Source organism: Acipenser ruthenus, chromosome 27 (genome assembly GCF_902713425.1).
Source record: "Acipenser ruthenus chromosome 27, fAciRut3.2 maternal haplotype, whole genome shotgun sequence".
NCBI classification, from domain to species: Eukaryota; Metazoa; Chordata; class Actinopteri; order Acipenseriformes; family Acipenseridae; genus Acipenser; species Acipenser ruthenus.
The window spans coordinates 25,008,494-25,030,626 of record NC_081215.1 but is presented as its reverse complement, the minus strand read 5'-3'; the positions used below and the strand labels follow the sequence as shown (position 1 = coordinate 25,030,626).

Genomic DNA, 22,133 nt, shown 5'->3' with positions numbered 1-22,133 from the left:
CGGCTGAACTGCTGATGGCATTACTTCTGCATTGCTGGGCTGCCTCAGGAAACTTGAGGCTTCATGAAGCATTTTCAAAAGCATGTTTGATCAGCGTCTACAATAAAGGAGCATCTGTTTCGCTGGGGAAGAGAATGCTTTGGTGCTTTCTCCAAACAGAGGGGCGAGGGAGATACCCGTGCCCAGTTGTACAGTACACACATTTTCTATATTATTTAAATTACTCTTATTTAAATCATACACTATATAAAAATATAGTACAAGGTACAGTAAGCCAATCTGCAACCCCCACTTCAAAAGGTCAGAACAGTGAGATATCACCTTGTATCGTACATATGATAGTCTCAATCTATCTATCTACTACAGACAGACAGACAGAGACAGACATAACACACACATCCAACACTGTGGTTTATTCAGAAAGCAATGCAGAGATTCATTTAACTGCTTTGTTAAACAGCAGCTCCCCGAACATGACTGAAAGAGACACTTTACTGGATCCCCTCCTTGGATAAAAAGTGAAAAGAAAGGGCAAGCTGTAGCACGTGCAATAAGTCTTTTCACACTGCTTCTCCAGCTGTCTGATGCTGGTTTCAATCTGCCAGCCAGCACTCTGCCAGCCAGGGGTTGCTGGTTTAGTGGTTTAAGAGGCAGTACCACTGCTTCTAGGCCAGGAGGTTACAGGTTTGGTTTCTACCCTGGGAGCTATTTGGGCATATTGCATGCACTGTACTGCCATCCATTAGAGGCACCAACGTTTAAAGTCTGCATCCCTCAACCCCCCCCCCATCCCATGTGGACATCAAAGACTGATGGGTAATTGAAACTGAGAACAAAAGATTCTGAAGACTGGTATGGTATTACAGGAGATGCACTGGCATATGCTAGTACAAATCAAGAAATGACTGATGTCTCAACAGCAAACTTGAAAGACAAATTTAAGTAAATAAAGCTAAAACTATTTTCAGTTCAGAAAAGATAGCTTTTTTTTTTTTTTTTTGCTTAATTCTTTGTATTGCTGTAATAATATTTATGTACCATATGCACCATAACAGTTGCTAGTCATACTTCAAGAAAACAAATATAAAAATGATTTATTTGCAAGTTTCTCAAGAGAAATGAGATAAAAAAATGCCCTCAAACATTTTATTCATAGTTCATGCTTTTCAGCTTTTCCATGATCCTTTCTAGTGCAAAGTCTTTTTTTTTCATGTTTATTTTAAATTTTAAAAGAGTTGTGTTTCAATGTGAGATGAGAAAACAAAAGAAAATAACTTTTCCCTTCATATTCAAAAAGAATGTTGGATCAAATAGTCAACTGAATGCCTTGTACGAGACTCACAGCCAGTTTCCTCAAAGGATTTTAAAACAAAATGAAAGTTAAAAGCAGGAGGAGGAGGCGGATTCATGGGAACTATGCTGCTATTTCCCTGGGATTCAGTCAGGGCTGACAAAGGAGCAAAGAGAAAGAAGGAGGGACAGCGTGCAGCAGCCCTCCTGAGAGTAAACCTGAACATGAAAAGTTCCACTGCTGGATTCAGGGACAGGCACGGCACTCAGTCACCTCTTGGGTCCTACCTAATGACTAAACATTTATCATAACTGCGGTTCTCCACCTCTGATGTAGAGGGACACAACACAGACATAAAATAGTATTATGTGCAGAAGTAATTTGTTCACAGGTGGGTCTGTGGACTGTTTGCTTGCAAAAAGCTCCCAGGAATATCAAATCTTGGGAGAGACCTTTTTTTAACATAACAGACCACTGCTGTTAACAGACATCAATTTTAGCAATAGATTAATCAAATAACCCTTACTGTTTATTATACTGCATAGTTAGCCTCTGGGATGCAATTAAAAAAAAAAAAAAGAAGGTGCTATTCTGTAACTTTTTTCTGACAACATATTTTAAAAAAAGTGAGAACTCCAACATGAAATACTGTATGACTATTATGGTTTCCGGTAGACACTTGCGATATCATTTTGTAGTTTCTTTGATTACACAATGTTAAATAAAATATCTAAATTATGTTCAAAGTATTTTATTTATTTATTTATTTTTTTAAATGAATGTCTCAATCCTAAAACTCTAGGCGATGCATAACTTTTGCCCAATTTCGGTTTTCGGTTTCGTACTTCCTGTGGGACAGCCTCTTACCTGCTGAGCAGTCAGGTTCTGTGGTGGAAGGTTTTGTGAATGTTGCGATGGTTGCGTCAATGCTTTATTCTCCGACTGTTGCTGCACCTGTGCTGAAAGTTTATTTTCGGACTGAGTTTGAAGTTTGATTTCAGGCTGCTCCTGCTTCACCATCAAGTCCTTTCTCAACTGCTCCACCACTTTTTTCTAGAAGAGGGGAAAAAAAGAAATAAACTGCTCAGTTACGACTGAAACATTCATCTTTCACCCAATCCACTAACACTACTTAAAAACAATTACAATAAATAATCAACACCATGCATATTTCTTTAGACCAGAGTTGGCCAAAGTTAACCCTTCCACTCCTGGTCTTTGTTCCAACCCTGTTGTAAATTGTTTAATAGAACCAAGTAAACCTCCATCCAGACCCGGAAGTAGTTCATTACGGCATTTTACCTGGTAAACCTGGAGTGGAATAGCCCTCCAGGACCGTGATTGGACACCCATGCTTTAGACAATACATCCTTGGGTAAATCTATGAAACAGATCAATCTGATCAAGACCAGAAATGAATGCAGCTTTTACGTGAAAATAAACTGACCAGCTTAGTGCTTGACAAACCATGTTTTTCCCAGCTTGACGATATGTTAAGGGATCATTTATTAGCCCTTCCCAATACAAGAATGCATCAACTGAATGGCAAATACAGCCGAATAACGGCACTGAATGGTGAAATTTAACAAAAAAGGCACTTCACCTCATGTTCTCATATTTACCTAGCCCCTCTGCTTTAGGTTAATATTCACTTTAAAAAGAACTACATACTGTCAATAACATTATCCTCCTTATACTGCTCCAAACACATTCACTGCATATAGTGTATGAACCTCAATTAGGTTTTATGTTTATTTATTAAAATGGTATGAAAGAAAACCTTTCAAAAACAGACCAAGGTTAAAAACACACTCCAAACAACCATGTTTTTCTGACTTCCAAAAATAAAGCAAGTATGGTGCACCACAGGGCCCTCACACAAAGTCATGAAAAATGTGTTTTTGCTTCCACCCACACAACCGGGTGAAAAAGTATGTATGAAATGATTGCCTAAGCTACGTTATAAGCTGCATATAAAAATGTTGTTCCTAAGTTTAAAATACAAGTTTCTGTATACACTTGCAATAAAACACATTTTAACATACGGCATGCATGCATGCCATTCATTTAATTAATATGCTAAACAGATACTCTAAGGAGGCACATACATAACATTACACGTAAAAGTAATAATTTAAAAAAAAGGTTTCTATAAAATATAAAATACATATATTAAATCAATAATATAACCTTTAACCAATTATATTTCAATGCAACGCTGCTGCATGTTTGAAATAAACCGCCTGTGTAATGTTTATTTTGTTTATAAAAAGGGACAAAATTATGATGCGGTGCATAATACAACGTTTCAAGTTCGCTACGGCGTGCTTTCGTCCATAAAGTACATTTCTTAATACTACCAGTACAACAATCGAGTCAAGAGAAAAGCTACTGTAACTATCGTTCTAGTGGGGGAGGGGGCATAACGGAGAGAGAGAGACAGACACACAGAGAAACGCCACCTGCCTCAGATTAACCGTCAGCTCAACTACAATGGTAGAGCCAAATATTAAAACGCATTTACCAACAAGCACAAAAGCGGTAGCGGGTCCTTTTTTTCATTTCCACGGTCGAGTCGAATTAAAATCCACACTTCAAATCATACGGTGAAATAGATACATACACAAATAAATAAATAAATAAAACCTTTACATTTTGTTAAACAAAGAAGTGCTATGGTACATATTTCTGTAGGTAGTAAACGAGAGTAATGGGGAGATGGGGGGCCCAGGTTAAGGAGGCCCCTGCCATCTGGCTACAACCTCGAATCAACCAATCAGAAGTGGAGCTATGAGAGTGAACTAATGAGGACCCATCCCAACCACCCTTGGGAATGGTGGATTTTTCTATACAGGGCACTGGCACACAGTTCTGCCACACACACACACACACACACACACACACACACACACACACACACACACACAGGACACACACAGACACAAATGCGCGTATCCCAACACAACATTAAAATTAAATCAGTTTTAAAAAAAAAACACTGCCACTGACGTCACGGTTATTTTGCGAGACCATCGAAGCAATTAATTAGTCAACAAATACGAAATACGAAAACAAACAAACTGCAAATCTACTGTGTATAAAAATCGATACTTTTTTTTTTAATAAACATCCGTAAGCTACCTTATATACACCTTAATATATTTATTTCCTGTGTTAATAAATTCCAAATTAAAAACAATGTATCCACAACAACATCTTAATAAACAGCTCGGATTCGTTTGCATTTTAAACTATGGGGGAGGGTATAATGTTTTTTGGCACTCTGGCTTTCTGTTCCCATTCTTGGAACCAAACGCTCACGGTACAAATGGTACAGGGACGTGTTGCACTGTGCTTACCGTCAAGGTTGCCAAGATAAAGAACTAGAAGGGTTAATCTTGTGAATAAATTAATAATAATAATAATAATAATAATAATAATAATTTTTAAAAAAACACCGCTCAAACGGTGTAATTACAAAATATATAAATCAGCATGCATGTACATAATTAATTAAAAATGTATAGATACATTTAAAATGATTATCCCTTCATTTTTTTTTTTTTGCGCAAATCTCTCATAAGTTGACCGAATCCTACCCTTACAGTACTTTTATACAACCTTCTTTGTTGAAATTAATGTTCCAAGATTTACAGCCTGCCTTGCTTGGACTTACAGCCAGCAGGTTTGAGGACAGTCGACAGACAAAAATAACTAAATAAACTAACTAACAACCACCACACCATCAAATCCTTGAACATGTTCTTGTCAAACAATGATTAAACGTGTGAAACTCCTGAGTTAGTCACTGTGGAGCAGGGAAGATATTTGTATAGTTCATTGCCCTTTCACACTCTTAACACTACCTACAGAACCTGCAGTATTATGAATGCAACACAGAACTGTATTTTCCAGTACAATCACACCACACTGCATTCTGTTTAATGCACTCTTCCATGGTCCAGCCGCTTACAGAACTTTAAGCATTATTATTTTAAATGCAGTAGTTTGTTTACATGGCAATACTATGGCATGTAAAAAAACAAGCGAGGTTACACATGCCCAGGAAACAAACAAACAAACAAACAAATAAACAAACTAAAATTAGAAGACACCAACCCACATGGTGATTTTATGATACTGAAAACTTTGAGATCGAAGGGGATATAGCTTATATTTGAACACACTTTGTAGGGGGGTGGAGTGTTAAACAGGAGATGGGATAAAAGTTTCAAAATACTATACTAGACTTTGCAAAAATCCTGCAGGCATGTCAAGACCTGCCAACTTGGCCAGCAATCTTAAACACCCAGTCCTGTTCCGTCTCATTCAGACGGTACATCAGGGAACACGCTGTTCTGCAAAGTGGAAAAGCATTCTACTCTCTATATAGTTTCTATAAATGAGGGATGAGGCACAAGTCTTCCACATCAGCAGTATTGACATTAATGCTACACTTTAGGGTTGCTGCTACAGGGGTGCATTTTTTAAATTGTATTTTGTTATTTAAAAAAATAAATAAAAATAAGAATAATCTTTTAGCCCTGATGTCTGGCACAATTTTATATTACATCGTTTTAAAACTTTATTTTGACTTTTAAAACTTCACAGCAGCAAAACGCCGAGTAAAGCTGTCTCTTTCAACAATTGCAGACAGGAGTCGGGCAATTAATACGTTGAAAGTTCTGGACGCGTTTGTGGAATACACTATTGTTTATTGTCTCAAAAAGAAAGCCAGCAAGGCTATCGGAACTCAGTTAGCAGTAATCAGATTGTGCTAAATGTGCATTACACACAAGGAGACACGTTTTAATGGTTTTTCAGCAAAATTATTACCCCCCCAGCTACCACTTTACAGGTCTAGCATCAGCACTGTAGTAACGTCCCTCCCCCTCGTAGTTTAAATACCTCTGCAGTAGTTACTGTTTGCATGCAAACTAATGCATATTTTCATCCTGGATTTGAATAGCAGATTCTATGGCCACTGCAGTACATTTGGTTATTTTTTCTCCCTCCTGTTCGTTTCAAGTTTACAGTAACTCTTGAAACCACAGGATAAAAAAAAAAAAACACACACAACTAACTGCTCATACTTGGGAGCCCTGGGGTACTCTGGATCCCGACAGGGAAACAAGGGGTGCAGAACAAGTGCCTGAGGCCTAACTTTGAAATAACATCCTCACAGCTGTTCGACTGCTGACCACACAGTGCAACAGAATGTGGATTACTTCCAATCCTTTTGTGTGACCGTTTACTGTAGTAACGTTTTTATGAAATTGTTTACAGCAATTAGAAACCCCTTTACTTTGCACCAAGTTACTTTATACCGTAGTGTACGGTTAACCTGGATACTTTTTGGAGCTTTGTACAATATGTTGAAAATGTCCATAATGACTTTAAAAATGTTCATAATGACTCTTGATTGTATTATAAGGATCACTTACAGTAATTCCGATTTGTTTTTAATGTTAAAATAAAACCAAAAAAAAAACACAAGGATTCTGAAATTACCACTGCATACTGTACAGTTATGGCCAAATGTTTTGCATCACCTAGAATTGTGACATAAATAAATAAAACTATAAAACTAACTGTAGTATATGAAAACCTACAAACTGGTATACAATTCAATGTGTTAAAGTACTACTATTCAGCAGGTTTCATTCAATTTTGTGAAGCACAATGACTTAATTCTACAGAATGATGCAAAACTTTTGGGCCTACCTGTAGGTTCCTAAAGAGAATCTGGGTTTTGGTACAGTAGCTGTTGTTCTGTCTTTAAATTCACTCCATTAACCTTTCACAGAAAGAGAAATCCTCTGTGCTTTCACACCAGCAGCACCGGCTGCCTACGTTTGATAAGAGACTACCGAGTCCAGAAAATGACTGCCGTATTTAATGTACCTACCTTCCCATTCAAGCGGTGAACCGGCTTAGCTATTGAGTGCCAGATATTTATATATAGTACGTACACAATGGAGCTGTACAGTGTGTGCTGCCAGCTGCATTCTGATAGGAATTATCCACTTTGTAGTTTCAGTGTCTGTCTTCCCTTTTTTTTTTTCTTTTTTTGTAAACATGACAAAGCTTTACCTGTACCCTTTAAAAAGATTTCTAGGTCGGAACACGTCTACCCAGTCAATTCTGATCAATCTGTTCTAAAACTGTGATGGAGAGTAACCAGAGAACAAACAGCATGCTCACAAATGGTCAAGTGTACACTAGCCACTGAACTACCAAGAGTTCTTTAAAAAAAAAACAAAAAAAAAAACTTCACTTCAGAAAATGCACACTCTTTGCCCCATTACTGCAGAATTGATAAAAAAAAAAAAAAGTTAACACTATTAACAGATGGCTAGATAGGTGGTTTTACACTCATGGCTTCGTCCGCATACTGTACTGTAGGTGTGCTGCAAAACACTTTGTTCTGTGCTTGTGCTTTTCATTCATTACCACAACCAGAGATTCAAAACTCTTCAGGTCACTTACAGTACAGCACTGCAGAAGCTATTGATGTGCATGCCATGGGACTAACAAGTGTGAAATAGTTTTTTTTCGTTCATTTTTTTTCTGTTCATTTTTTTTCTTAAAAATGTTGCTGTTCTCACCGGTCGGCTCAGCCGTCTGTTTTCTACAGTGCCGGTGTCTCCCGAACAGAACCCATCTGCAGGAGCACCAGGAGACAGGCCTGAGCATAGCGCTATAATGAGAACCAGTCCTTCAAGTCAAAACGCGAGCTCGTGATAAGCTGCAATCCACACAAAATGCAAAACAAAGAACTTTATACGAGCTAATGCAAAACATATAGTCACTCTTACATTGTTAATGCTAAACCCCCTCACATTTCCATCACCATGCATGCCTAGGGCACTTCGGTGTCTGTGGAGAAATAAAGGGGAGAAGAACAGAAAATGAGCATGTCATTTATACACCAGCTCCCATCTGAAAGCACAAGATATTGCTAAACTATTCATACAGCCGTGTAACAAATGGATACATCATCACCCCTTGTATGAAACTTTGGCTCAAACTGACAAATTTGATTTAAATATTTTGTCAACAAGCAAGTACACCGCCTTAAATAAATATACTTTAAAACCTTTTTTTTATATTACTGTATTACAGTGGACAGTCTTGTATGCTTTCAGAAAAGGCCCTTTAAAACTAGCGTATTTCCAATAAATATTGATCACTTTGCTATTGACTTATGCTATTATACTGTAAGGTGACTCAATGTGCATTTCAACTTGACAAAAAGCATTTTGCCTTACGAGTAAATGTGGGGTTTTGATAGTATTTATTTATTAATTTCTTTTTATTTGATGTGCAATACTCTGGGAGTAGAGTACATATTTAATTATCGTACCAGTTACAATCCTGTGCATACAGCAGTAATCAGTCCTTCAGCTAACTCCCGACTCCACACGACAGTCGATGCAAGAACAGTGTCGCTCTCTTCAGTCTCGCTCTGAGGTCCCACAAGCCAACTGTGCGAATGACAGAAATCTTGAAGCGTCTCTGTGATCAGTCGTCCTGGATGCTGGGGAGACCTCCAGAGCACAGTCCCAAAGGGACAAATGGCACGCGTTCGTGTCAGTTGCCCCACCTCTTCTACACCCATTAATCACTGTTCAGTGAAACACCACTTGACTTCATTGCTCTTCTGCCTGGTGGTAACCGTGGCCAACTAGCAGGGGGGGGGGGGGGTGCATTAACCCTGCCCTACCTGCAAACCGCCCAACAGGCCTAATAAGTTCAGTGTATTTGAAATAACAAAAAAAAGTGTTGCTTGAACTAAACAGAGACATTATTGTTTCTTACAGTAAGTTACTAACCCTCCAGTTACTGTATACAGTCCAATAGAAATACACAGTTGCTGGGGAGGATTGCAAATGCAGTCACTGGGATTTTTTTGTATTTATTATTCAAAAAGGTGCATGTACAGTATTTATTGAACTCTACACCCCCTCCACTCTTTAACTATGGAAAATATTTCTTAGCATAAATGACATCAAAACAAAGAGCAGCAAGGATCTAGGCTACTTTTTCTTTTTTTTGTAACTATTTACGGCACGCTTGGACCCCCTCTTTAGCACGATCATAAATGATATTCATCCCTGTGGCTGGTGCATGGAGGGTTGAATAAAGCCCCCTCCAAGTTTAATTACAGCTGCCTCTCACCCTGAACAAACAGCGTCAGCAGCAGCAGCAGCACCGCTCCCTCTCTCTCACAAGATAATTCCTGCAGATGGGGCAAGTGCTAAGCTTACAACAAACCAAAAAAAAGGTGCAATCGGAGATTATCCAGACAACAGCACTTGAGACCAGCTAATAATTATCCAAAAGCTTAGACAGTAGCAGCAACAGCAATTACTCATGCATTAACATGAATGTACGAGATTTCCAAAAAATCTTGCACTGGTACACAATGTGCATGAAATTAAAAAAAAAACTAAAACTAATAAAACAGAATGGTTTAGCAGCAGGTTTTACACTCCTATGGACTTCCTTTTCTGCTAAATAATGGAAAGGCTGTACAGCCGTGGGACTTTGCTATATAATGTAGTTCAGTTACAAGATTATTTATATAATATATATAATAAAAAAAAAATCTCCAAGCAGACTGGTTTGCATGCAAGATGGGTACCACTGAAAGCATAACAAAATTAACAGATTTCCTTGTTTGACTAAACTGCTACTTAAATGGTCAAAAGAATTGATCGGTCAGGAAAATCTATTTTCCTAAAAATAAATTTAAAAATGTGTGCAATGGAAAGAGCCTGGCTAAATTAAATCAGGTCAGAAAATGCAGCAGCCTGTCAGAAGCAGTATTCAGTTGCATTTTCAAAACGCAGTGATTTTTTAAGTCTGTTTACTCGCTCTCTCAATTTCCAAAAGTATAAATCTGCTTTCATTTTACATTTCCACGTAAATGTATTTTCTATTTTGCGCAGTTAAAATGATGGTTTAAGTAAAAAGGTGATATCCTTTATTGTTTCAGAGCTTTAAAATATATTTATTCAATGTAAATCAACTAAAGCCACCGCGTTCCCAAGTCACGCATCACGGTAATTATAAAGCAACACATAGATGTCTAAATACCACTGCATATACTGTAGGCATGTACAACCCCTAAGATTACACTTAAAGCATACTGCCACTATCCTAACCTTTCTTTTTGTTTGTTGTTGCAATACCAGCATTGAATAATTTGACACAGTCAGCATAGTTTTTTGTTATTTAGCCAAAAATCAATTTAATCCTACGATCTAGCTATAAAAATAGCAATGTGATACGTACTGTACAGAAAACCTTCCAGCATTTAAAATAGGTTATCCATCGTTCAATGCTGCTCTTGTAGTCAATCTCACGGCTTTCCTATGTAAATAAGCTAGTGCTGCATGAATTTATTATCTCATAGCTTCCAATTTTATTACCATTTTGTGTTTAGGCATCCTGAGCTTGGGATATGAAAACATGATTACATCACTTATTTAATATGCGTTACAAGTTACCAGTGAGTGAAATTTTTTTAAATGCAGATGAAGAAAAAAAAGAAACTGGGAATATGTCCAATCCTGATTTAAAAACAGGTAAGCTATTGTATAATAGTTGTAGAACTCAGGGTGCATAAAAAGTACCATGGTGGAAAGTCCTGCTCTCATCTCCAGAGTGCCGGATTACTACAAATTCACTGCACACCAGCTTATATACAACCCACTTTTGCTGTATTTATAGTGTGTGTGGCGCACTCAGGAATTCATCAGTTCCCAATCCCAATGACTAAATGAAAGCAGGACTGCAACTCTCTCTCTCTTACCTCGCATCATGCCATACTATATACTGTACTTGGTATATGACCAACAAAAAACATTAACAAGTAAATAAAAAATGCTAAAATTAATAAATAGTTAAATGTCTGATACAATCCCCCGTGAAGTCCATCATGAAGCATTAAACCCTGTATCTACATTTTTTTTTTTTTAAAAACCATTCTATGTAATGGTTGGATTTAACATTTGTACTTAGCATCTTTACTGTTAAAAATCTGAGATCTGTAACTGTCAACGTAAATGTACAGTATGTATGGACACCACCAGATCACTCTTGTAAAAGATTTTGCAAAAACAATCTGAATTATAATAGTAATTCAAGTAATTAACATCAGCTATATTTAAGTAACATTATAAAGGTGGTGTTGTTTTAATTAAGTGATTTACTGTTTGTGATTAGTACGGGGTGAGTGTAGTTAAATTGAATAGAGGTTGATTTGCAATTTGATTGTTTTACACACAGCTTTTATCCATCTAGTTAGTATAATAAGCAGCCAGCCCATTTGTGCACCAGCATGAAGCACCAGCAAAGCGAAGAGCCTCTCTACCAAAGAGCCAGGAGTCAAGCTGTAGGAGTCCAGCAAGGACAGACTGAAAATCCAAACCTAGCAGCGCTCTGGAAGATGCCAACTACTAGACAGGTCTGTACCCTCCCCCCACTGCTCCTGCTCCCACTACTACTGCACCTATCTGTCTCACCTGTCCTGCTAGGACTGTCTCTCAGATCCCTGTTATTCTGTCCTCTCACTCCTGTCCTCTGTCCTCTCTCCGCCGCTACTTCCCTAACCCTTCTAACCTCATCCCTCTGCCTGCCTGCCTCCCCCCCCACCCCCTTTCTATGGATGTCAGGACCTTCCTACGGATGTCAGGACTGCCCAGTCCCTGACCACCTTCCGGCGCCTCCTTAAGACACACCTCTTCAGACAACACCTGTAAAACTCAACCCTTCCCTTCTGGACTATATAGCACTCTGCTTTTAATGCACTTTAACTTGCACTTATCTGCTCCCTATTTTACTGTATTTAATCCTGCACTTAAGTCGATCTGTAGTACTTTGTTTTTCACTTGCACTCGTATCTAACCCTGATGTAACTATCAACACTTTTATCTGCTCTTGAACTGCCCTGATATCAAATTCTACTGTGTTTTGTATTTGCTCTTATTAGGACAGAAGTCATTGTATTTTGTATCTTGCTCTTAATTGTACTGTAATTCTTGATATTTTTTTTTGTATACAACTGTAAGTCACCCTGGGTAAGGGCATCTGCCAATTAAATAATAATAGAATTGTATAAACCACTAGTCATTTATTTGATATAACTAACATACAGTACAGTAATCCACTTGACAGGAGACCTACATACTGTAACCCTCAAAATGACTCCATGGATAATTCTCAAAATCCACCCGTTGTGTACTGCATACAGCAACAGTATAAGTGCACTGGGTCATCTTCAGATTTCAAAAAGGGAAAGAAATAATCATTTTAATTCACAGCTAGTAATGTTCTGTGCATTCCAAAACCTCAATCAGCAGTGATAACCCGAGAATTGTTTTTATTTTTTTTATTTCACAACAACTGAGAATTAAAGTAGACTTTTTTTTGTCCCCTAATGGAGAAACAGCCGCCACAGTTATGGTAAGCATGCTATTTCAAATCCAAGGATTGTGGAGATTTCAGCTGTGAATCTAAAATGAACAAAATATTATTGTCAGGTTTAAAATGAAGATAAAAGCACATTCCTTGTGGTTTCACACCATTAGTTGTAAAAACCACAGCTGTGTAATACATTTGAAGCCAATATCTAAATCGTTTTGGTATCCATTGTTCAGCAATCTAATTTGTCGCATGACTACTGGCAGTTGTAATTGAACTGGACAAAGAATTTTACAATACAGTTGTGTACCAAACTCAAAGTCAATATATACCAAATGATTTGTCTCCATTACCCAGATATCAAAAAAGTCACAGGAGCAGAGAAACATACTTTTCAAACCTGTACGAATGATTCAATCCGAAAAGTGATTTTAATTGCTTTATTCAAATGCACAGAACTCAATACAGTCGGTACAAAATCAATTTTTACTACTCTATACCTGTTCAATTATTTACGCGGGTATATGTTTTATTTAAGGGAGGGGGGGGGGGGGGGGTGCTACATCAAAACTGGGCTTTGTATTTTTAATAAACTGAACAGTTTATTGAAGCCGACTACCACGCAGTCCCCTGTGCCATTGCACTTGTGTTGTTGTACTCTGTATATGAATGGAATAACCCTAACCCTGTTCTTTGCTGCAGCACCCTGTAGTTTTCCCGTTTCCTAGAAAGACACGCAATGAAGTGGCTGTGGCGTCGCAGTCATTAAATCTCTAGCCTCACACCTTTGGAATCGAGCCCTTGACAGTTGTAAAGTACATCGCAAAACCTCCACATTTGGCACTAGGCAAGTTTGTAGCCAGTATGACAATGAGAACGAAACGCTCATGAACCCCAGGGTTGGGGCATGTTAATGATGCTAAAGTGGTGGGGAAGTGTGTACTGTCAAAAGACACAGCTTGTGCTGCTCTGTGGATGTGAAAAAAAAACCCAAAAAGAAACCCGAATATTTCCATTCAGTTTCTTATTGATCATCCATTACCACCGCCAGGAGCTCCAACACATAGCCCAGAGGGAAAGCTTATTATTACAAAAGTATAAAAAAATAAAATGTGCGCCATGGTATCAAAGGAATTACTTATTTCTTTTCCCTCATGTCAAGATTTTTTGCACTACCTCCCCCAACACACCTTGTGCTTAAAAGGTGTGATTTAGTGCAGATGAAACCATCTCTTAATACCCAAGTCTCTTTTACTGTGCCTTGCTTTTATTCTCTCTCTCTGCCACTCAGAAGTCTCCTGGGAAAGTCATATATTTATATCAGACAGCCGTGCAGGAATACGTCTTGCGTGTCATTTAAAAAAAAAAAAAAAACAACGAACACACACACACACACACACAACATAGCTTTTAAGTTCCGAGACACCCATCTTCATCTGTCTCTGGGGGTATTTGCAGCAGATGGTAGATTCATCTCAATATACTGCACATGCTATTTAAACGAGCAGAACCTGAATTTTAAAATGTCAGGTCGCTCTGCAAGGAAATGCTTAACCCTTTAACTATAGGTGTGGATGGTCTAATCTGGAGTGCTATTCATGCTGTATAATGGAAACACACATTTTAAGCTGTTTTTAAATGAAATATGCTTTTATTTTATTTAAGGGCTCATGTACACATTTGCTAAAAAAAATTAAATTATTTGGATAGAGTGGGTAAGATTACCATTTTCCTACTGTTCTTCAATAACAAGAAAGCAAAACACAGCAAACCAGTGAAACGCATCTCTAGTACGGTTTCCATTTTTGTAACGGGTGCAGGCCGAAACGATATGTATGCAAAGTTGTTACCTTTATTTCATTTTTTTTTTTGTGTAATGAATGGAAAACCTGCACCCCTCCCCTCCCCCTCCTCCCTCCAATAACTCATGTAGATCTGATCACTCCTCAAGGGTCATCAGAGAGGATAAAGCAGATGCAGCAGCTTGAATTTCTCAGGTGCGTGGATCTCTCTCTGATATATCCCCTCTTTCCTTCTAATGGTATTTAAACAGTGCACAGAGCCGTTGATTGAAATTCCTCTCACATTGTTCCCTGCCTCACAGTCCTCTCCACACTGTAACTAAACCCATCACAGACACACATTAACGCATTACTGCTATTCGCCCCAAACGCCAAGCTCTTCCTACTTCCAGCACCGGCACATACAAACTCTGCAACTAATTGATTACATTTGTATTCTCCCTGCTGTTAGTATTGTTTAACACACTTCTAAGACTGGGATTTCAGGCTGAATTTCATTGTTGTGAAATGTATTAAAACACAAAAGGGATCTACAAACCACAGCACAATTCTGCTTGTCTGGAGTACTGTAGTTACAGCCCCCCCACCCCTCCCCCTTCTACCAAAGCATGAAATATACAAAAAAAAAAAAAAAGTGCCCTAGCCTTGTGCTGTACTGAACTTCCATGAAAAAAAAAAAAAAAACAGAAATGGAATGACTGAGAAAAGGATCCTGCAACTGTAATAAGGTCGTCCGACACGGCAGAAAGACGGATCATTTATTAACTGCTGCACATCAAAAAGGTGTGCATCGCAGTGTTTATTTTTTCCAAATCGCACTTTAAAATGCAACAGAACATAAAAAAAGCAAGATCTCTCTGATGGAATTTCAAAATCGCTTTGGTTTTGCATTACTATACAGCACACATACACACTACATTAACTGATAATAAATCCAATAGGTAGTTAAGCTTCTCTTCTGTTTATTACATATAAGGAATACAAACTGTACAAACATTTGCAAAATGCTGCCTGTTCTTTGCATGCATTATTTATTGATTTATTTTTTTTATGGAGATTTTGCAAAGAATTACTATTTTAAATCTCAAATCACAGTAGACTAATTACACCCCACTGTTTAATTATATGAAGTGATACTGTACTTTAAGAATGAATATAGCAAAGCTTAGTTTGCACTGTGATTGACCTTGTTTCATACATTTAAATGGCATTATTCAAGATTCAAATAAAAAAAAATACGCTACTGTGCATTTTCTGAATCCTTTATATTGATGCCATCCTTCAGAAGTGCTATACATTTTAAATGAAATTGCTGCAGTATGCTTAATGATAATTCAAGGCCCCGGGTACTGTGTGGATTGAAAATGTCTGGCTTTGTGTCTCTCCACTGTTCATTAAATGAGTAAAAGGAAAGGGTTTTAAAACATTCTGTAGCTCTCTGTATACACCATGACACTCTTGCTAAAGAAATGTCCTGCACAAATCTCACTACTGCTGGCTGTGTGGTTCTCTAGATCAGGAGTTCCCCAACTTTACTTGAGGCTCGTTTTGAGATTTCTATTTGACCCGTGGCCCATTACAGCCTATTTTTTCTAATGAATTCCAGAGTCCGTTGAGAAATAATAAAGAAACTTTTTCTTCTGCTGGTGCATACATATTTAACAGTCATTTTTCTTTGACGTTTTTTGCTGTTGCATCCTGTCGGCCAATCATTATCGCACATTGTTTGGGAACCACTATACAGCAGGCTTTGAAGTCTGACACACATTACGTACTGTATATACTGGTGTCTACAACCCTGTCACCAGGGATAACAATTACACTACTTCAGCATTCAAATATTGTTTCAATCTTGTTCAATTGTTTTTTTTTTGTTTCTCTCTAAAATCTCACACTGTCTGGATTGCAATTTACTTAACAAAAACACTTAGTAGAGCAGGCAACATGTTTCGTGTTTTTTTTCCCCTCCTGGTGCTCAGGTTAACTTGCCTGGGTTTGCCTACATTTTCAATTCTCACTGATATAATTCATATCAAACTGCACATTCACATCTATTAAAAAACACAGCACATTAACTCCTTCGCTCTCTCTCCCTTATTTTTTGTGTGTTTCCCCAATACAAAATCAGCAGTTCATGGCACTAAGTGGGTCATGGATAAAGTAGCAAACCCACAGAAGCAAAACTACCAAAGTCTACCTTTGATAAGTACACAGATTCAACTCCAGGCTCAGAAACTTGGAGTCATGTTAAAGAAAACAAATAAAATGCATAACTAGTTGCGTGATTTTCATAAAGGATTCCCCAGGATTTATGCCAGGGGAATATAGCAAGCCTCTGGGGAAAAGACAATCCCTGTATATCTGTCACAGTCTCAGCAGCAGAGTAAATGAACGAGAACTAAGTGAAGCAGTAGAATTCTCTTGCAATATTAACATATTTTTACATCATATGACTTGCAGTTATTTGTTAAAGCATCTTACAATAACAAGATCAGACTCTGATCATTTTCTAAATCTGTGCAATAGTGCGAGTTATAATATTTGCATACTGCACTGTGGCTGAGTTTTCTGTACCAATTTGATGGAAAATTGTAAATAATTTTTTATATTTATTAGTATTATTTTTATTAAGCTTTTTACCTCCCGGCATTGGTGAAAATGATTCTTTCTAGCTACTTCCTAATATCCTGCCCGTCTCTGAACGTTTGCTTAAAAAAATAAAAAAAATAAAAAAAAATCTATATTTTTTGAGAGTACTTCAGGTTCCTAGAACTGTCAAAGTATTGCAAGAGTTCATGAGAGGTAAACAGAACATTGTGTCCCTGTTTTAAACCAGTGCAAAGTTTACACCATATTGCCTATTTATAAACCAAACCAGAAATGCATGTTATAATACAAGGATGAGAAACAGCCAAGGACACCAATTCAGTTTCTGCACCTGTACATGGAACACACTTTTTTTTGCCAGTTCCATACAGTTAACATTGTTCTAATGGATTCATAACAACATCATCAAAAATTGCAATTTGTAGCTTTTTCTGGAAATTATGGCATACATTTTTTCCACTGATACATTATTACTATATTTTTATATTTGTATTATCATCATTATTTTATTTGTTTTTTAAAATGCCTCCCAATATAAATCTAATGGGAATATAGTTGGAACGTTATTAGATCATAGTGTGACAGAACCTTCCTTTAATATGCATATCGAAGCATGGCCACTATGGTTCGACAGATAGATAGATAGATAGATAGATAGAGAGATAAAGTTTTTCAAAAAGTAAAAAAAAAGTATTTAACAATTAAAAAGAATACACAAAAATCAGTATTTAAAAATCAGATAGTCATGTAATCATAGTTCAGATCCACCCAAAGTGAACAAAAAAATTACATAAAATACTGTCGACACTGCAGTACATAAAGATCACATTACAGGTACTCCTCCAGTTCACCATCCTTAACAGCACACAATACTCGTCATTAATTTTTTTTTTCTGATCTTTAAAATTCCTAGTTTGGCCTGTCCAATAATAAAATTCACCAGCTGGATTGAGTACTTTCTCTTTTTGCAATACTTAAAACTAAAAATAAAAAAACACCTCATGAAAACACAAAACCCAATCCATCAAGCAATTCCTTCAGAGCAGTAAACAAAGGTGCAGAACACAAAACAACAGTTAACACAGTCTCCCTCTGTGAGCAAGAGAGACAGGAGTCTTCCAGCTCAGGGTTTACGATGTTCACAAAGGAGTTAACGGCAATGATGGTGTGCAAGATCCTCCATTGCAGATCCCCCTATCTTTTTGGCAGTGGTGGCTTATACAGGGTTCTCCAAGCTGGCACTATCTGTTTTGCCGCCCCCAGCCCCTCTCTCCAGTGTGTGTCTGGCAGTGCCCTGAGCTGCTGCTGCTGCTGCTGCTGCTAACGGCCCTTCACACACACCCTATACAACTGTTTCCCCTCTACTGTGCACAGAGGGAGGTCTCTCAGACCCTCTACAGTCAGTAAGTGACCCTGCTCATCAGAAGCCTGACTGATCGCTGGGGACACTAACAGTGATGGAAAGGGGGTATCAGCGCGCGGGACTCTCCGTTCCCTGAACAGCAGTCTCAAGAGCTCCAGCCCCTCGCTGGGCACAGCAGCACACAGCTAGGTAAGGAAACGCTCAGCAGTGCGGACTGACCGCACTCCCTGCTTCCTGTGTCCGTGGTGTCTGGAGCTCAGCTGCCCCACCGTCACTAGCCTGCTCTCCCTCCCTGCTGCCCGCAGGTACTGATCCGCCAGCGAGCCCAGCACCGGCCGGTCCGGGCTTCTGCATATCAGCAGTCTCATCTCCCTTACTCCCATCACGCTCCCTACTCTCTTTCTCGGGACAGTTTTTCACAATGTGACCTTCAGTCCCCCATGTGAAACACTTTTCATCAAGTCGGAGGTTGCACAAATGACATAATCACTGCCATCCATTAAACGCAAGTGTAATGTAAGATCTTCAATGTTTTTTTTTTTAAATCATAAACAACTGCCTTCTGAATGAAATTACATGTTTCAGATGTGGTGACTTGCAGCCTAAAGGGATTCTCTTCAGCCCAGGCATGAGCTGCCCATATCTAGCCAGCTCCCTTTCTATCACCTCATTTTTCAGGAAAGGGGGAACATTAGAGAGGGTGATTTTCCTAGCAGGACAGCTAAAGGAATTACTGGAAGAAAAAGTGTTATTCACAACAATCCCCTTTTCTACAACCATAGATACTATGGTTGTAGAAAAAAAACTGTACCTAAAAAAAAACTACAAAATCGACCCGCTCATGCGAGAAGCTGATTTTACGTTGTCACAGCCGACTAGCTCCCCAATAGCAAGCATACATTCCTCCAAAGGTTTAAAACCCTTGGCGGAAACTTTAAAACAACTTGGACCAACAGTTCTCAAAACTAAAGCTACGCATGACAGGCATGTAGGTGCGTACCAACAGACACCTCCACTATAACCGGTCACTGGGTGTGAACACACAGTGCTGTATATCCTGCAGGGGAAGGACTGAGCTAAAAGCAACTCAGTGAGCTCCTGTATCGGGCTGCCCTTCAGAACACTACAACTCCTGTCATAAATAATAAATTAGTCCTAAGATACATTTCCTGAAACTCTAGCTGTCCGCCTAGCAGCACAAACACGAAGGTTTTCATATTTATTGTACCATGAAATGGCCAAAAAATGTCCAGCAGGTAAAAGCATGGTTTAAATGTTAATGCCCTGCCAATGGTAAGCACAGGAAGCTGTTCATTGCTCCTGTTTTGAGGCCATGTCGTTTCAGCCTGTGTGCTAAATTAAGAAACGCAATACAGAATAGTTCCCACTATTTCCACCAGGGTTCTGGGATGCGTAGACAGGCGTTTTACTGGTTTGATGTTAGACGGTTACACCTTCATCAGCCCTTGTACATTCTAACTAACCGCTAGACAGATATTTGTTGGTCAGTTAATAACTGGGAGGGTGAGGTAGCTACTGAACAGAACCATTTACACACTGTTTCTACTCTATTTAATGTAACTTTTTGTGGGTTGTATTCCAGCTCTTTAGTGTGAAGAATTTTATGTTAAATAGTTGTTGTACATATAATAAGCTTCATTAACTCAGTCAGACAGCCGACCCCCACCCCCCAAAAAAACTTCTACCACTACAGTACCATCTCAGTACCATCTAAGCACCAGCTACCTCAAGGCAAGCATCTGTTGGTCTGCTGGCCACCACGCAGTTATGCTAACAAACCCAGATTCAGAATAAAAGGCCCTTTAATTCAGAGGCTGAATAGCCCATCTTTTCTGCAGGCCTTATCTTGGCAGAGCTGGTTATCGAATACAAAATACAAGCTGGAGACTAATTTCTCTGCATCAGCCTACATTACTTTACAGTTCTTTCAATGACTGTCATTTTGTAAAGAGTATGCACGCATTATTATTACCAGCAAGGTTTTGGCTCTTGTCATGTTATGTTTTTTTTTTTATTATTCTTCTGTAAAGTCCTGTTCATGGTTCCAGTGTTTGCTCCCCTGGGGGGGGGGGTGGCTGGTTACACACCTCGTCGGCTCAGAAAGCAATCCTCTTTGTGACGCATCTCCAAACGGTTCAGATCCCAACCTGAACAGTTGCTCTGGGAGGCACTCAAACATCACATACTGTACAGTACAGACCATCAGCTCACAAACCTGCTGGCACAGTGGTCTGCAATGCCTGGTGCCAGCATTCATAATGCAGTGTACACACACACACACACACACACGCGCACTTGCAAACCAGTGTTAAGCAGCTCTCAAACCTACCCTATTTACAGAATGTCTTTGGATTGTGTGTACAAATGATGTTATGAAAGTAAAACAGGATTAAGAAAAAAACCCAAAAAAAACCCACATGAAAACTGCATTTAGAGAACGGCTGGAACTCAGTGTTCCTTGGGAGATATGAGAAACACATGCCTCATTTAAAATTGTAATATAAAGCTGTACATATATGCATGTGTATCTTTTGTGATAGCAACAATTGACTAGTTTCTATGCAATTTGCATTATTATTATTATTATTATTAAATACTTGTATATTGCTCGACTCCCCCGTGATAATGAAATCACACCCACATACCTGCTACCTCTATGGATCTACACCAATGATAATGAAGTGATTAAACAAACAAACAAACAAATAAATAAATAAATAAATAAAATAAATACCATAAAAAGCAACTTGAGGAACTGTTTGTTGCCATACAAATTAACACGAAAATAGCTACAGTACATCCGAAACTACCTGTGAGTTTCACAACACTAGGGAGCCCCGACGCCAATGGGAAACAGAAAGGGACACAGCATCTGTAAAGCAAACACACTCTGCATGGCTGGGACCGCAGTAGTCGTAATCACTGCTCTCCACAAAAACACACACTTCATGGCTATTAATTACTTCCAGGCCAGCGAGTTTACAACAACAATGGCAAATAGGAGCGCTGAAAATGGGAGGAAAAACACCACATTATACAACATCAATTATTTAGTGCACCTGCTCACTGCAAAGGCCACGCGGAGAAAGAAAGCATGCGCTCCTATCAAATTAGCGCACTGCAGACAGGGGTCATTAGTCCAACATTAGTCCCCCAGTACTGTATCAGTTATTTTCAGCTTGATACAGTACAAAGGTTCATCCAAGTTTTTTTGGTTTTTTTTGCAGTCACTATAGTAAACATTCAGAACTGATTTTAGAAAAGGCTCCATGTGCGGTAACCTTGGTCAAAATGTATTTGAACTGAAGCAACTAAATAAAGTCCACAGCTTTCATATTAATTAGAAGCATGTAAAAGCTGTCGGGCTGTAAAATTATACAGTAACCACAGTAAATCTCACAAACTCAGAAAAACCCACTTTACCTATTTTATTTTTATTTGGCTTTCCAAACCCCCACCCCCAATTTAGATTTTTCTGATTTCCAGGCCAGATCTTCAAGATAAGAAAAGTCAGAACAATGATATTGCTTAAAAAGGTAAGAAAATAAAAATGTAAAACTCTGTTAGCACTCCTTTAATCCGATAACATCATAGTTCTAAACATATTTGTATTAATGTA

At 38.5% G+C, this 22,133-nt stretch overlaps 1 protein-coding gene across 5 annotated transcripts in view; it reads right to left on the bottom strand.

The window, feature by feature from the left end:
* The window catches only part of LOC117431973 (PHD finger protein 21A-like), a 56,383-nt gene that overhangs the window by 12,112 nt on the left and 22,138 nt on the right, over positions 1-22,133 (bottom strand). For all 5 annotated transcript variants that reach the window (XM_034053307.3, XM_034053310.3, XM_034053306.3 and 2 more), the window contains exon 6: positions 2,159-2,344. In XM_034053307.3, coding sequence (XP_033909198.1) covers positions 2,159-2,344 — 186 coding nt within the window. The remainder of the gene's footprint in view (positions 1-2,158; positions 2,345-22,133) is intronic.